This window comes from Phycodurus eques, chromosome 11 (genome assembly GCF_024500275.1).
Source record: "Phycodurus eques isolate BA_2022a chromosome 11, UOR_Pequ_1.1, whole genome shotgun sequence".
Taxonomy (NCBI): domain Eukaryota; kingdom Metazoa; phylum Chordata; class Actinopteri; order Syngnathiformes; family Syngnathidae; genus Phycodurus; species Phycodurus eques.
In genome coordinates this window covers 13,994,771-14,010,727 of record NC_084535.1, presented here as the reverse complement: position 1 = coordinate 14,010,727, position 15,957 = coordinate 13,994,771, and the positions used below count along the sequence as shown (strand labels likewise).

The 15,957-nt window shown below is 43.9% G+C and overlaps 1 protein-coding gene across 1 annotated transcript in view; it reads left to right on the top strand.

Moving 5' to 3' along the window:
- The window catches only part of dst (dystonin), a 137,705-nt gene that overhangs the window by 16,278 nt on the left and 105,470 nt on the right, over positions 1 to 15,957 (top strand). Inside the window, 1 exon segment of the mRNA XM_061689302.1 lies at positions 8,870 to 9,080. Within this exon segment, the coding sequence (XP_061545286.1) occupies positions 8,870 to 9,080 (211 nt within the window).

Sequence of the window (15,957 nt, the reverse complement as noted above, 5' to 3'; positions counted from 1 at the left end):
ATCTGGCAGGGTAGGAGTCCGTGTTGTCGGTGGGCCGCAAGAGGTGAGCACTGGTTTGCAGGGAGCAAGGGCAGATGGCGGACAAAGAACAATAATTAGATAGAGGTAACTCACCACTACTAACAAAAAAATAGGCAAGGTGGCTAGGCTACGAACTCGACGTAGAGGGTTGATAGTCTGGCGACTAGTTGAAGTCCCACAACGTCTTAAGAGCAGTCAGGTGTAATTAGGATGACAAGGTGCAGCTGCTAGACTCTTAACACGTCAACCCTGCAAAGCACTCATGACACACACAGGCTGGACTCAGGGTGCTGAAACAGCAGCCCTGACACTACCCCCCCTCCCACAGCGCCACCCAGCGCACGAGCCAAGCAACCGGGATGGGCACGATGGAAGTCGCGGATCAATGACTTGCACAGGATCAACCGCGCAGGGACCCAACTCCGCTCCTCTGGACCATAGCTCTCCCAGTCAACCAGGTACTGGAGGCCGCGACCCCGGCAACGCACATCCAGGAGCCTGTCCACGGCCCAAGCGGGATGACCACCGACCACCAAGGGAGGAAGAGGAGGCACAGAGGACTGGAAGAAAACGGTTTTATCAGGGAAACATGGAAGGTGGGGTGAATGTGGAGAGAGGCAGGGAGCTTAAGGCGTACCACACATGGATTTACCACAGCCGCAATCTCATAGGGGCCAATGAAAGGGGGGGGGGACAGTTTTTTGGATTCAACCTTGAGTGATAGCCACACTTTCTGACCAACCGTGTAAGCGGGTGCAGGGATGTGGTGACGGTTGGCTTGTACCTGAGACATGGCAGAGGACCGGAGAAGGGCAGCGCGGGCCTGCCTCCAGACCTTGGAGTGTCGGCGTTTGTGGGCCTGCATTGAAGGGACTGCAAGCTCATGCTCCTGCGATGGAAACAGTGGAGGTTGGTAGACTAAGGAGCATTGAAAAGGGGACATGGCCAAGGAGGTGCTGGGCAGCGAATTATGGGCATACTCAACCCAGGCAAGGTGGGTGCGCCATGAAGCGGGACGAGACTGGGATATGCAACGGAGCACCGTCTCCAGCTGTTGATTGGTGCGCTCGCATTGCCCGTTAGTCTGAGGATGATAGCCAGAGTATAGACTAATACCTATACCAAGCGCTGTGCAAAACGCTCTCCAAACCTGCGAGGTGAATTGGGGGCCCCTGTCAGAGACTATATCAGATGGGATGCCATGCTGGCGGAAAACGTGCTGGACACACAGGTCGGCAGTCTCCTTAGCAGATGGAAGCTTGGACAGTGAGGGAAGCCCAGAAACGAAGTCTAAGGCGACCAAGGGCATCTGGGAACGGAAAGCGGACGCAGTAAACCAGAGCTTGGTTTCGAGGATGTCTTATTTTGAGCACATACTGTGCATGTAGAGACAAAGGACCGGGTGTCATCTTCCATGGTGGGCCATCAGAAGTGTTGACGGAGGAAGGCCAATGTTCTGCAGATTCCAGGGTGTCGATGAATGGGCCCACTGTAGCACTTGGGGGTGGACCGAATCAGGGAGTTCCGGGGACCCCCAGCAGGATCAGCTTGTTCTTCCTGGGCCTCCTTTACCAGTGTTTCTATTTCTAATGTGCCCAGAAAGCAACGGGGAGACAAGATGGGATCTGGATCATTCTTGACACTCTCCGAGGCGAGCTGGCGGAACAGGGCATCCGCCTTGGTGTTCTGGGCGGTAGGACAAGGTAAAGGTGAACCGGTCAAAAAACCCACCTGGCTTGACGGGAGCTCAGCCTCTTATCAGAGCGGATGTATTCCAAATTCTTGTGGTCGGTCCACACGATGAATGGGTGTTCGGCGCCTTCCAGGAAATGCCGCCATTCCTCCAACGCCATCTTCACCACCAAGAGCTCCATGTCTCCGATTTAATTTTTTCTCGGCCTGAGACAACTTGCGAGAAAAGAAGGTGCAAGGGTGGACCTTACCATCAGTCTGTGATCGCTGACAGAGCACTGCACCAACCCCCGCCTCTGATGCATCGACCTCAACTATGAACTGCCTCTGTGGATCTGGATGAATGAGGATAGAAGCTGAGGAAAAAAAGTCTATTTTACCATGTCGGCCTTCTCAGACCATTGGAAGGATGTTAGGGTTGATGTGAGCGCAGTGAGGGGTGCTGCCACCGGACAGTAGTTCAGAATTAACTGCCGTTAGAAGTTTGCGAAGCCAAGGATTCGCTGCAGCTCCTTTCTTGTGGAAGGGGTCCTCCACTCAGTGACTGCAGCTACATTGGCTGGGTCCATTTGAAGCTGCCCCACAGCAATGACGTAACCCAAAAAGGTGGTCTTTGGAACATGGAACTCACACTTTTCTGCTTTAACAAAGAGCTTGTTCTCAAGGAGTCTCTGAAGTACTTGTTGAACATGTTGTTCGTGATCTGCGACAGAACGGGAGAAAACCAGGATGTCATCCAGGTACACAAAAACACATTTTCTGATCATGTCACACAGGACGTCATTGACTAGTGCCTGGAAGACAGCAGGGGCATTGGTACTCGTAGTGCCCTCTATGTGTGTTAAATGCTGTCTTCCACTCGTCTCCCTCCCGAATGCGGATAAGGTGGTAGGCCTGGCGCGGATCCAACTTGGTGAAAACTGTTGCCCCGTGAAGGGGGGGGGAAAGGCAGAGTCAATCAGGGGCACTTATTCTTAATGGTGATGTTATTAAGGCCACGATAGTGCACACATGGACGGAGGGTCTTGTCTTTTTTGTCCACAAAAAAGAAGCCTGGCCACACCGGTGAAGAGGATGGTCGGATAATACCTGCGGCCAATGACTCCCTGATGTAGGTCTACATGGCCTCCCGCTCTGGATGAGAGATGTTAAAAAGACGGCTGCTAGGTAGCGGTGCACCGGGCTGTAGTTCAGTAGCGCAATCGTAAGGCCTGTGTGGGGGTAGCGAGGTGTCATGGTGTTTGCTGAATACTGGAGCTAGGTCATGGTAAATTAAGGGGACACCTGATAGGTCAGAGGATTTACTCCGACTTCGGCCACTTGGGGCCACCGCAGCAGATCGCAAGCAGTTCTCACTGACAGAAATTGCTCCATGAGGTGATCTTGGGCACGGTCCAGTCAATGCTGGGGTTATGGAGCTCAGCCAAGACAAGCCAAGCACGATTGGAACTTGAAGACAAGGGAAAAAATGAAAACTTAAAGTCTCGAGATGGTTACCTGATAGCTTTAGGGAAACGGGAGCAGCCTCTTGCTGGATATGGATCAGCTGCCCATCAAGGGCAGTGGCATTCTTGGGAGTGGTCAGAGCCTGTCGATGAATTCTCATCTGTTTAACTAGGCGGTGGAAAAACTTCCTGTAGTGCCTCATCATTAAAGTTACTCTCGGCAGAGAGAGTCCAAAAAGTGATCGCAAATTCAGCTACACTGAGAGAGCCCTGTCGGAGTGACATCAGCCGTTTAGCGGCCTCCCTCCCGCCCACTGAGTGGTCAAAAATCTTCCTCTCCATGGAAAAAGAATAGTATGACGCACAGATGGCTGACCGTTTCTCCCAATCCGCTGTGGCCCACGAGAGCGCTGTACCCCGGAGACAGCCGATGAGGTAGGCAATTTTAGCGTTGTCGGTGGAGTACGACTGCGGTTGCTGTTCAAACACAAGTGAACATGGGACCAAAAAGGCACGACAAGACCCTAGATTGCCGTCGTAAGGGGCTGGTGCGGGTACATACGGTTCACGCATTACGTGGGTGAGGGGACCAGTGGGAGCGGTGGATGCTGCAGCAGGCGGCTGTGCTTAAGGTTGGAGTGAGGCAAATTGATTTTGGAGGGATGTGAGAGCTTGTGAGAAGTCACGTACCTTTTGAATCGGCAGGGTGAGGGCTTGGTCGTGTTGCTCCAAAAGCATGCTCTGTCCGGTAACTGTTTGGCGAATGGGATCCCTCTCCGCTGGGTCCATGACAGGCCAGACTATGCTGTCAGGATTCAGGTTGCAAGTTGGACCCAGATGCAGAGAGGACAGGGAGGTGAGTTTGTGAATAAAGGTTTATTTCAGCTTGGAAGCCCAATGAGGACCGGTCTGGCAGAGTAGGAGTCCGTGTTGTCGGTGGGCCACAAGAGGTGAGCACTGGTTTGCAGGGAGCAAGGGCAGATGGCAGACTGGGGACAAAGAACAAGAATTAGATAGAGGTAACGCACCACTACTAACAAAAAGATAGGTAAGGTGGCTAGGCTACAAACTCGACGTAGAGCGTTGATAGTCTGGCAACGAGTTGGAGTCCCACAGCGTCTTAAGAGCAGTCAGGGGTAATTAGAATGACAAGGTGCAGCTGCTAGACTCCAACACGTCAACCCTAAAAAGCACTCATGACACACACACACCCACACACACACAGGCTGGACTCAGGGTGCTGAAACAGCAGCCCTGACACTAGCCTTGTAGTGTACTGATATGTGTTGGAATCCAAAACAGTAATTTGATGTTTTAATGTATCTATTCACTCTGATGTAATCTAGAACTTCATAATAAGAGCGTGATCACTCCCAATAAAAAAAAAAAAAAAAAAATCAGTTTCAGATGTGTGGGATATCAACAGTTTAACCTGACCTAAAAAGCAATGGCATTCATCGTACTATGTTGAGAGAGTGGCAAACAATTTGGAACATTATCAGTAACGTTTTTTCTGCTGAACACTTATTTCTAATATGTACATGGTTTTGTTCTCGAGAAAGATTGCATCACACGCACAAATAATGTGTAACGTGTCACACGGAATATAAAGTATCCTGCATGCATTCCCTTTTGTACTCGTCATGTCTCCAGCTAGAAATGATGTGGCTCAGATGTTTGGACGAGTGGGATGTGAGAAATGATCTCATCAATCTCTGCGCCTTTGGCGCAACTTCCTGCCTCCATTAGTTGTTCTGCAATAATTCGGATAGCATATGAAACCTATCAGGATGATCTGAGATATTTGTTTTTCGAATAGAGAGCCACACTACTATGGACAAAAGTATTGGGACACCTGGCTGTGCATTCACAAAGAATACAAAGTCAAAATACAATAAATTAATGAGTTATGCCCCCACTAGCATCCACTTTTCTGTGTTCACTAATCCAGAAGATCAATTGTGAGGTCAGGGTCAGATCTAATTTTGTATGAGGTCAAGTTTTTCGTCACCTCCAAACCTGTTGGAATTAGAGGGCTTGAAGCTCTTTCACACAACTATTTGTTGATTAATCAATAGAAGTGTATCAATACCTTTCTCTATACAGGAATACTTAATGGTTCAAATTATACTGTTTTCATGTTTGTTGTGTAGGTGAGTAAACACGTAATATAAAGTATCCTGGTGTGTTTTTTAAAATCATATTTTCTTTCATTTAATGCTTTTACTGGTGCATTTCAGAAAACCTGTTGTGGTGTGTTGTGCAGTGAGTAGCTTTAAATTGTGGTGCACAGATAGACATTCATGAGAGAGCTTAACAAATTCAGTGGTGGTTCAGTCATCATTTCTTTTCTGCGCTCAGATCACACATGGATACATGAAAATGTGCCGTCATAATGAAAGCATCACTTTTTAATAATATAAAGTTGTGTTTGATATTTCCTGGCAAGTGCAATTCTTTTATGTATTATGTCATAAAGACTATTTGATAAGAGAATTTTGTTGATAGTTGCAGCATCTTTAGAGTGGTGCTAAGAATGGTGTACCTCTTGTAAAATGGGGGATAAGCCTTGAACTAAAAAAACATGGGATGGGCCCTAATCTGTCAGCTATTCTTATCCCTGTCCAGATTGCTTCTTACATAAAACCGAGAAGTATTAAGGCTGATTCAGAATACACACTTTTCCCCATGGTGCTTAACTTTTTGTGTCATAATCTTATTTTTTCCCCCAAAATTTATCCATCTGTCCCTTTCTAAGAAGATTCATGAGAACACAGAAAAATATGATAAAAATGCGACTCGTCACATTTTATCGTGATGAAACATGGACAAAAGATGAAGGGGTTTCTATTATTAACAGTGTTTGACTGACCTAAGAAGAGTTTCTTGGAGTTGATTTCTTAAATTAGAATTCCTTTTCTTATTCCAGTAAATGTGGGACTTGCAATTTCTTCTCCATCTTCAACTCCAGCCTTAAAATGACCCAGCCTGTCTTGTTTATCGTGCTCTGTTGAAAATATCACAATCATCTTTCTGTATTGTATTTCTGATTTTCTATATTCCCCTAAATCATGTAAAGCTACTTTGCTGTTGCACCAGAGTTTATCAACACATTTTAACCTGTATTTGCTCAGTTTCTCAATATCACTATCACTATCAATATCATTTGTCAAAGATACCTATTATGATAACTCCACACAAATGTCTGTACATCCACATTCAAAAATAATGTTACCTCTCTGACAGCGTCACATACTTGTAGAACCCCAATTCCAATGAAGTTGGGACGCTGTGTTAAAGATAAATAAAAACAGAATACAATGATTTGCAAATCATGTTCAACCTATATTTAAAGTGAATACACTACAAAGACAAGATATTTAATGTTCAAACTGATAAACTTTATTGTTTTTAGCAAATAATCATTAACTTAGAATTTTATGACTGCAACACGTTCCAAAAAAGCTGGGACAGGTGCCAAAAAAGACTGAGAAAGTTGAGGAATGCTCATCAAACACCTGTTTGGAACATCCCACAGGTGAACAGGCTAATTGGGAACCGGTGGGTGCCATGGTTGTGAATAAAAGGAGCTTCCCTGAATTGCTCAGTCATTCACAAGCAAAGATGGGGCGAGGTTCACCTCTTTGTGAACAAGTGCGTGAGAAAATAGTCGAACAGTTTAAGGACAATGTTCCTCAACGTACAATTGCAAGGAATTTAGGGATTTCTTCATCTACTGTCCATAATATCATCAAAAGGTTCAGAGAATCTGGAGAAATCACTGCATGTAAGCGGCAAAGGCCAAAAACCAACATTGAATGCCTGTGACCTTCGATCCCTCAAGCGGCACTGCATCAAAAACCGACATCAAGGTGTAAAGGATATCACCACACGGGCTCAGGAACACTTCAGAAAACCAATGTCAGTAAATACAGTTCAGCGCTACATCCGTAAGTGCAGCTTGTAACTCTACTGTGCAAAGCAAAAGCCATTTATCAACAACACCCAGAAACTCCGCCGGCTTCTCTGGGCCCGAGCTCATCTAAGATGGACTGATGCAAAGTGGAAAAGTGTTCTGTGCTCCACATTTCAAATTGTTTTTGGAAATTGTGGATGTCGTGTCCTCCGGGCCAAAGAGGAAAAGAACCATCTGGACTGTTATGGACGCAAAGTTCAAAAGCCAGCATCTGTGATGGTATGGGGCTCTGTTAGTGCCAATGGCATGGGTAACTTACACATATGTGAAGCCGCTATTAATGCTGAAAGGTACATACAGGTTTTGGAGAAACATATGCTGCCATCCAAGCAACGTCTTCTTTATGGGTCACAGAGAGAGCATGCTTATTTCAGCAAGACAATGCCAAAACCACATTCTGCACACGTTTCAACAGTGTGGCTTTGTAGAGTGTGGGTACTAAACTGGCCTGCTTGCAGTCCAGACCCATTTCCCATTGAAAATGCGTGGCGCATTCTGAAGCGTAAAATACGACAACGGAGACCCCGGACTGTTGAACAGCTGAAGCTGTACATCAAGTAAGAATGGGAAAGAATTCCACTGACGAAGCTTCAACAATTAGTGTCCTCAGTTCCCAAATGTTTATTGACTGTTGTTAAAAGAAAAGGTGATGTAACACAGTGGTACCCATGACCCTTTTTTGGAATGTGTTGCAGCCATAAAATTCTAAGTGAATGATTATTTGCTAAAAACAATAAAGTTTATCAGTTTGAACATTAAATATCTTGTCTTTGTAGTGTATCCAATTAAATATAGGTTGAAGATGATTTGCAAATCCTTGTATTCAGTTTTTATTTATGTTTAACACAACGTCCCAACTTCATTAGAATTGGGGTATTTGCTATTTATATTTCGTGTATGAGAGTTTTTTTCAGTGAGTGTGAGTTTTTTTTTTTTTTTTGGGTGTGTTTGTGTTTGTGAGAGGTAAATTATATTTTTGGCCTATACGGGACCTCCTTGCACACATTCATCAAAGCTTTTTAACTGCGTCCAAATGCCCCTCAATGGTGCCACCTTATGTTGTATACATTATAGCCAGTCAGCGGGAGCCCCCTGGTGATCTTGTCCTCCCAGCTTGTTATGCGTTTGTATCCTGCCAGCACCTTTGCGGGTCGCTGTTGGCTGCAGCCTGGTTTGTTTGGCAGGCGCGCATGACGCGGTGAAACATGCACTAGCCTGCACTCTCGTCACAGCCAGCTTGCCTGCCCACCTGCCTCGACAGCACACGACTCGCTATCACCATCATCCCCTCGGCTCATTCTGGAGCTCAAGACAGCACCTCGCATCCTTCGCTCAATGAGCTCAAATTGTGAGCCGCCCGAAGCATCCCTACAAGGGCGTGGCACTGCGTGGACGCACGGAATGTGGGATTGACCGGTGAAAGAAGCTAATAACCTGCAAATAGGATTGTTTTTTTGGGGAGTGCGGGGGTCCTTCCTATGATGTATAGCGTGGTAAGTCTCGACGTTGACCTGGCGGGGGAGCTATACACTATTGACTTCATGTTGCCATTATTTAGCGTTATCTTTTGTTGTGGAAAATGTGCTTACTTTACGCACTTTGACCCAAATCGCGAGACCAAATAGACATTACTGCTTTTTCTTTTTGGGGAAAAATTCTCCTTTACCCTTTCATTTGACCGTGTTTCATTCAAAATGACGATTTCTTTAATTATTTGGATCCCCTTTTGTCTCAGAGCTCCTGTTCGAGGAACCCTTCCCTCCACTCCATGTCTTCCTCCGCGGATTTATCCGAAGAGGAAGATTACAGCGTCAAATCTGGGGTGGCATCGCCGGCACCTGGCGACACTCTGCCATGGAACCTGCCCAGACACGAAAGGTCCAAGAGGAAGATCCAGGGGGGCTCCGTGCTGGATCCGGCAGAGAGAGCGGTGCTCAGGATCGCAGGTGAGAGAGCCACTTGTGTGTTTGTGGTGTGATTGTGATTGAGGGGGTGGGAGGAAGCACAGCAGACTCTCGCCAGGCTTTATTGTGACATCTTGAGGAGCCTTTTTTTTTTAGCGGCTGACACACCCTGCTCTGTGCCAGGGGCTGTGTTTGGCATGTGTGATGGCATTTTGGATTATATAGATAGATATATAGATAGATAGATGCAGTAAACCGATTGAGATGGATTGCTAACTGAAGAGATGAATAGATAGGTGATGGGTGGATATAAATTTGAGGTCACATGAAAGCTGGTTCCCAATCCCTGCTGTATTTGATCCAAATGTTCTTCGATTTAGGTTGATGTCAGGGCTCCTAAATGATTCCACACCAAACACCTCCAACCACTGTGCCTCCCATAGAATTGTCCAAAAGTCTTGGTAAAATAAATAACTAATATGGAAGGGTGGCTTAAGCGATAATAGGACCCCCCACGATCAAAGTCAGCGAAGGCCCGGTTATCGGGTGTCTGTAAAACATGACACTGATCAATCATTCAGTGGTGTGGGTTGTGTTAGGAGAAATTTTGTCCTCACTGATCTTCTCAGAAAATTGCTGGGGCCTATAATCGTACATGGTAAGCCTATTTAGTTACACACTGTAAGGGTACTTAGAACAACGTGTGTGAGGTCTTACATTTTATTTGTCAGATGTTCAAAATCGTGATCTGTCTGTCTGTCCGTCATGACCTTTATCTTGCTGTAATTTATTAGATAATGAACAAAACTAACGTTTGATTGGTTTGAAACCGGCTAAGACACAGCGCCTCTACTGGACGCTGCAAAAAAATGAATGCTTCATATAATACAATTGGTATCATCTTAATTTGCTCAAGGATTCCTGGGCTCGTGTCTCTTTTGCGCTATAGTTGCACCATGTTTCCCCAATATAGTTTCAAAAAAAAAAAAAAAAAAAAAAAGAGTCCGAAAAGACAACATGACATGCGAGGAGCGACACTTTTTACAGCGCTTGCAGGACCGCCCTCTCGTTCCCTATCAATCCAGTCAAGTCCGGGCAGGAAGTTGGTTTTATTGGACGAGGTGCACGCAAGGGAGGGATGTAGGGCGTTTTCTTCGGCGCAGCAACAGCGCTGATCACTCTTCAGGAGCCACCACGTACACACACATACAAATTCTACACACACATGCTGTGTCCCTGGCCGCCGCTGGTGAGGGTCCAGTGTGGGGAGGCCGTGTTATGGCTCAGCACGCCGCGCAAGGATATGCTTTCTCGGACGAACAGGAATACCTCCAGGCTTATGAGGACGTTTTGGAAAAATACAAAGGTAAGGGGTGTTGAAGGTTTAAAATGTTGTCGGATTGCGGCTTGACAGCGCAATATATGTCAGCGTGACCCACCCACCCACCCAAGCAGCCGGCCACCTCCTATAGCCCCCCCCTCTAGCTAGCTTTGCTCTGATAATTTGTGCTGTGGAAAGGTGGAAATATTTCAAGAGTGACATCATAGGGTGAATTTTAGTGGCTCGGTTATATGATGAGATTCATTTGACAATCGGGGCGTATTTGTTCAGTTGCTGTGTGGAGGTAATCAGTGTGGAATAAGCTATTGCGGCGTAGTTTAATGTCACTGAAATACTGTAAGCTATTCTAGTGGCAAGGAAGCACCAATTTTAGTGTTTTTTGTGTGCTAAATTATTTGTCTGATGAGTGTAGGGCAAAGTATAGGTATCACATTTGTCATGTCACATACAGCACTAATACACTAACATCAGTTATCTATATTGCCACTGTGCAGTTTCTAAGTCAATGGATTTGTATTTCTGATGGTAAATCAATATAACTGTCAGTGGAGTTGTGCTTTTACAAAAATACTTTTTACTTTTACAAAAACACTTTTTACTTTTACATAAAAAAAAAAAGAAATAAGCTTTCCATTTGACAAGAAAAGGTGTATTGACTTTAAGAGTTAAGGCTAGGGCAGAATAGAATGCCTTTGTTTTCATTGTAGTTTTAAATATAGCAAAATTATACCAAAAATGCAGTTTCTTCTCAGTGCACAACAAAATTCTCATACATACTCACACAAACCTCATATGGCAACCCAAGTATTTTCGATCAAATTATGCATGCAAGAAGCCTTTTCTAAAAATTATACCTTTTTCAGTTACGTAGATACTATCATTACGTATCATAGACCTAGATTATATAGGTTATAGGTTATTACAGGATTTCCATGTATTGATACAATCAATGGTCAAGTGTTGCGATGCCGTATCACATGTTATTCTGCAATTCCTACCTCGAATTTTTGATGTGTCCCTCTATCATTTTTCAAAATTTATCAACTCATAAAATCAATTACAAGGGTAAAGCCCGTATTTTGTGATTTTTGGTCTTTACCCTTGTAATTGAAGACTGTATTTTGTAATTTTTGGTCTTTACACTTTTAATTGATTTTATGAGCTGAAAAAAATGGAGCAATTCTGGTCTAGAGATAATATGTTGTTTTAGTGTAGATTTTCATTCATCGAGGTGAGGGTATTTAGTTCTGAAGATACCCTTTGGATAAAAAAGTGATAAATGCAAAAAAAATTACATACATACAATACATACAAAAAGAGGCCCACTACATTACATTGAACATTTGTGCATGTGCTTTAGTAGATCTTCCTTTCTGAGATGATCTTATAGAGAGAGAGAGAGAGAGAGAGAGAGATGAGACAATGGGAAAGCACGATTAGGCGTTTCCTCCTTAGAGATGGTCCACTGAAGTGGATGTGGTGCTGTGGATGTGGCGCATGTGAGCGGACTACGTTATTGAGACGAATTCTTGCACATGGGTTGTCAGGCCAGGTCAAAGGGTGGAGATCCCGTAGAGCTGAACTCAACCTGACAGCCGGGCTTTTAACTCTTCTATCGCCTCTGCACAAATGCAAGCAAAGTGAAGCAAAAAAACAAAACACGGGATAGATAGGATACAATGATACACTTATGAGTTCCTTCCCCCAGCTGTTCTCACACCAAGCCACCCGGGTCAGTCAGCTGTGGCATTAAACACCCCGATTGGACTCCATTGAGATCTTATGGTATAGCATAATTAGCCAGAAGAACTGTGACAGACAACGAGCTGACTTCTTTGGCTTGTTTTCTGCTATCACATACAGTCAATGAACACTCAGCTTTGTACATCACGATACAGTAGACTCCCTGCAGATTTTTGCATTGAAGATGAACTTTATTAAGAAGGGTAAGACATGCTTTCCTGATATTTTTTGGTGATAATTCCAGTTTTTTTGGGAAGAAAATTTTTGCCTCAAAATCTTTCAGTTTTTTTCCTTTCATGATATTTAATATGTGAGATCAGAATGTTTCTGGATAGTAATTCAACTGGTTGACATCTTGTTTGTTGTTTCTTTAGACACATTATAAAGATTCCAAAGTTGATGACGAAGTTGAAGTCACTGCATTCTTAATTTTTAATGATGGGAAATTTGTTGCATTCAAGTATCGGTAAATAAAAATTTTCTTCAATTTACAAAACTTACCTGATTTAACATTACAATGTTTATTAGGGCGGCACGGTTGAAGAGTGGTTTAGCACATCAGTATCACACTTCTAAAATTGGGGTTGTGGAATCCAGGCTCCTTCCTGTGTAACATTTGCTGTTGTCCCTGTGCATGTGTGGGTTTTCTCGGCGTACTTCAACTTCCTCCTACATTGCAAAAACATGTTTCTTCGATTAAATGAACTTGTTTCTCAAATATTTTACACCTAATAACCACCTCAAAAATACTTACCTTTCCAAGTACCACCAACATTAAAATACATTTAAACAAATTAACAACATTAACATTTGACTTAAACAAAGAGGGGGGGGGGGGGGGGGGAAACTGCACTTAAATAACGATTTAATTGAAATGTATTGGCCCTGCGATTGACTGGCGACCAGTTCAGGGTGTACCCCGCCTCTCGCCCAGAGTCAACTGCTCCAGCAGGCCCACTACCCTAGTGAGGATAAGCGGTACAGAAAATGAATGAGTGAACAAATGAAATGTATTGCACCTAAGTCAAATAAAAATTGTACCTAAATTATATGTTTAAAACAAACAGTTCTTAAAGATTACTGTAAATGCACATGTATTGTACTAAAAAGTACAACTGAATTGTACTTAGGCAGTGATTATTTTGCATACCATTAAAGGGAGCCCGCGTACCACAAGTGGTACTTGCACAACACTTTGAGAATCACTGCACTCTAAACTATCCATAAGCGAATATGAGTGTTTATGTGTATTTTTTTCTATGTGACCTGCAATGGGCTGGCAACCTGTTCAGAGTGTACCCTGCCTCTCACCAAAGTCAGTTGGGATAGGCTTCAGCTCATCCACAACCCTAGAGTGGTACAGAAAATGGATGTCTGGATGTTTGGCTATCAAGAGGACTAAACAGCTTGCCATGTTGATAGTATGCACATGATACTTTAATTAGCAAATTATCCAGGTATACATGTAATGGCTGTACCTGTACTGTATAATGAGATGCAATACTTTATCAACAATTCTGCCATTACAAAGATTATAACACTTAATTTTAACATTGTCATTGTAATTTACCAATGTGTTGATTATTTTGCAGCAGACTGAGAAGTGTATGCAATATGTTGTGACCTTGTCGCAATAAACATTTTGTTACATTTATCACCTCTCTGATAGTGTTATTCAAAACTCATCAAGGCAGAATTTTACTGTCTGGAAAGAGTTTTTGCTTTTACCTTAATTCTTGTTGTAATGATGAGCTCGAGCCTCAAGCTTCTCCCCATGTGAAGACTAGAAAAAGAACACATTTCCATAGCAAAATCATAACACAAGCACAAAGACAACAGCCAGGGGGCTAAACTATGAACTTTCTTTGTATCAAATTATACAGTCATTATTTAGACTACATAATTGCACATTTATATACATTGGCTTCACTTTTAATGACATCATCACGATGTATTGTCACTATGTGGAGACTCAGAATTATAATTACATTGAAAAAAAAAAAGTGTACATAACCACTGTTTAGCATGTGCCTGTACTGTAATACCACCCAAATTTGGAATTTTGAAATTAATGAGAGTTTAAGGTTAAATTGTGGCATGACTCAGCATTGCAGAACCCGCATTGGGCAGGCATATATTTAATTGCGCTCGCTTGCACAAATGCCACACTAAGTAGGTATTAGAGGTAATCATACACTTAACTACTCTAGGTCACACTGGAATTCAGTGGTAATTTTACAATAGACTACACACTCTTGGAACGAGGTAAAGACAGTGTTTCTTAAGTACATATAAGTGTGAATAGTGCTGGGCTGTGTTGGATCACACTGTTCTGGCAAAGCCTGTTTGGTAGGCCACTCAAGCTCTCCAACAGTCGACTGTTTCAATGCAATAAATGTTTGGTGGTTCAGTCAAATTCTGAACTTTTGAATGGTTACAAGCGGCCAAAATAAGTTTTTCTCCCTTAGAGATAGGGTGAGAAGCTCGGTCATCTCCGAGGGGCTCAGAGTAGAGCTGCTGCTCCTCCACATTGAGAGGAGCCAGAAGAGGTGGCTCGGGCATCTGATTAGGATGCCTCTTGGACGCCTCCCTGGTGAGGTGTTCATGTTCAATGGCTACATCTCTAATTGTGATTACACAATACTGTATATAATACGTGCACCATATACGCTGTCACGTTTGTATTTGCATTGTTGGGCAAAGGGTTCCATAATTGCAAGCTAACGGGAAATGTCCCACCGTGTTTTTTGTTCCCAGCTGAAGAAAGTGGGTGGGATGGTTGTGCTTAAAATGGATTTTGTCACATTGAGGTTTTAAGTTGTGTCGTCCTTGTTGCGGCCTCATGCAAATTCGACATACCAGCTTGTTGGTGTTAGCGGGATGGCCGCGTTCATCTGTCTTGAATCCAAAATGTTTCCACATCGTCGTGGTAGCATTAGGCTTTGGAGCTAACTCCATGAATGCTGCTCAAGTTTCTGTGACTGCAGCTACCGGCTCGCCGTCATAAAACATAGTTGCGTGTATGCGAGCACCCGCATTTCAAACGCACGCACGCACAGACGCAGACAGACACGCGCAGGGCCAATCAGACGGAGGGTCCCCGCCTTTCATTCACTATCTCTGATTGGTTTACAGACCATGATGGGTTTCATGTGTGTGCTTTGAAGTTGCAGAAATATTTTTGTAATTACTCAAATGACTCAGCACCTGTACGCACCCTCTTTTTTTTTTTTACTTATTTATTTATTATTATTTTTTGTTGTTGTTGCCGCCCTATTCAGAAATTCGGGCACATACGCGACCAAATTAGTCGCACTCTAGAGTCCAGTCTCGTCAAAAACAAAAAAAATATATATATTCATACGACAGATTTCCAGCACCTCGACGGAGTACTAACCCATAGCTCTGCGTCCAAAGACACAAATTGATGGTGCTTTATATGTCCCTGCTAATTTTTGTGCGTCACAGACACGGGATGCACATCAAACGGAATCCCTGAGAAAGCATAGAAGTTTTATTTATTTATTTTTTACAAAATTATTATTATTGTTATTAATTTTTTTTTGCACTGTCACTTCTTTGGTCTGCCCTCCAGGGCGTTGCCCTGCCCATCCCCTCTTGCTCCATGTCGACATCCCCACTCATCACATTCGAACGGCCCACTGAGCGGCCCACCCAGCCATCATGCTCTCTCTATGGAGACTGTCTGTTAGCGCACAAAAGACACTTTGTGTTTATGGGAGCAAGTTCCAGAGACTTGTTCATGTGTCAAGTTGATAGTGGTGGTGGCTGACACTCCTTTTGACTGAGCAATGACAACACCAGGAAGCCACA